This window comes from Phanerochaete carnosa, assembly GCF_000300595.1.
Source record: "Phanerochaete carnosa HHB-10118-sp unplaced genomic scaffold PHACAscaffold_784, whole genome shotgun sequence".
NCBI lineage: Eukaryota > Fungi > Basidiomycota > Agaricomycetes > Polyporales > Phanerochaetaceae > Phanerochaete > Phanerochaete carnosa.
The window spans coordinates 1-878 of record NW_006768411.1 but is presented as its reverse complement, the minus strand read 5'-3'; the positions used below and the strand labels follow the sequence as shown (position 1 = coordinate 878).

The 878-nt window shown below is 53.6% G+C and overlaps 1 protein-coding gene across 1 annotated transcript; it reads left to right on the top strand.

Moving 5' to 3' along the window:
- Nucleotides 1–321: 321 nt before the first annotated feature.
- Nucleotides 322–856, top strand: PHACADRAFT_203042 (uncharacterized protein; the record flags this gene model as incomplete). Its single annotated transcript, XM_007403132.1, has 3 exons — nucleotides 322–652; nucleotides 709–761; nucleotides 812–856. 3 exons carry the CDS (start codon nucleotides 322–324, stop codon nucleotides 854–856), a joined length of 429 nt encoding a protein of 142 aa, XP_007403194.1.
- Between the last annotated feature and the right edge of the window lie 22 nt (nucleotides 857–878).

Below are 878 nucleotides of genomic sequence, written 5' to 3'. Positions count from 1 at the left end.
ATTGAACGTACACAACACTGACAAGCTAAGTGATTTCATTTAACATAAATATGTGGCCGCGCAGGACGAAGAAGCAAACTGGGCGCTCTCCCCTCTTGAACCATCACCATCGCCCAGCGAGTCTCGACATACACAGCATGCGATGGACAGACTACGGAAGCTGGCTTACAGCTACTGGAATCCTTCGATGGAGTGATTTTAGCGCCAGATAGCTCTTAATGGGCATTGGGCAAGCTCCAAGTACGTCATCCCGTGGTGGGTACTGTACTGTAGTCTGTACGTCCTAATCCACAGCAGACCTTTTCACCAACAACAACCAGCATGTCCACACAGACGATTTCCAACAGTCGACAGCTTCCAAACTCGACAACCGAGGCAAATAGCGGAACGCTCTCTCACCTGACTAGACAGCTGAGCCAGAGCGCGAAGGGGTTTTTCTCGAAGAAGGACGAAGTGACGCCAACAACACCGTCCCAATCTTCTACTCCTGGCACACCTGCCGTGGGGGACGTTACCGGGAACCCTACTTCATTACAACGCTTCCTGAGTCTGGGGAAGACTAGGAAGGATGGAGGCATCGAGTTCCCTCCCGCTAGCTGGGACACTGCCCAGCAGGAGAAGCCTTCGGAGGCCGATCAGAGGTCCTCCATAGGTAAGCGCCTTTGTATCAGCGTTAGCACATGATCATACCGAGATAAGTGCTCCCAGACGAGCCTGCTTCGGTTGAACATCTCGTGGACCCTGCTGTCACCGACTCTGCTGTCGCGGACAGCATTGACCCACCTCCGGAACCGCTCACTCTAGCGCGGAGAATACAAGCTCTGTTGTCCAGCTCTCCAGCTCTTCCAACAAGTGATACACCCGCTCACGAGACAGCC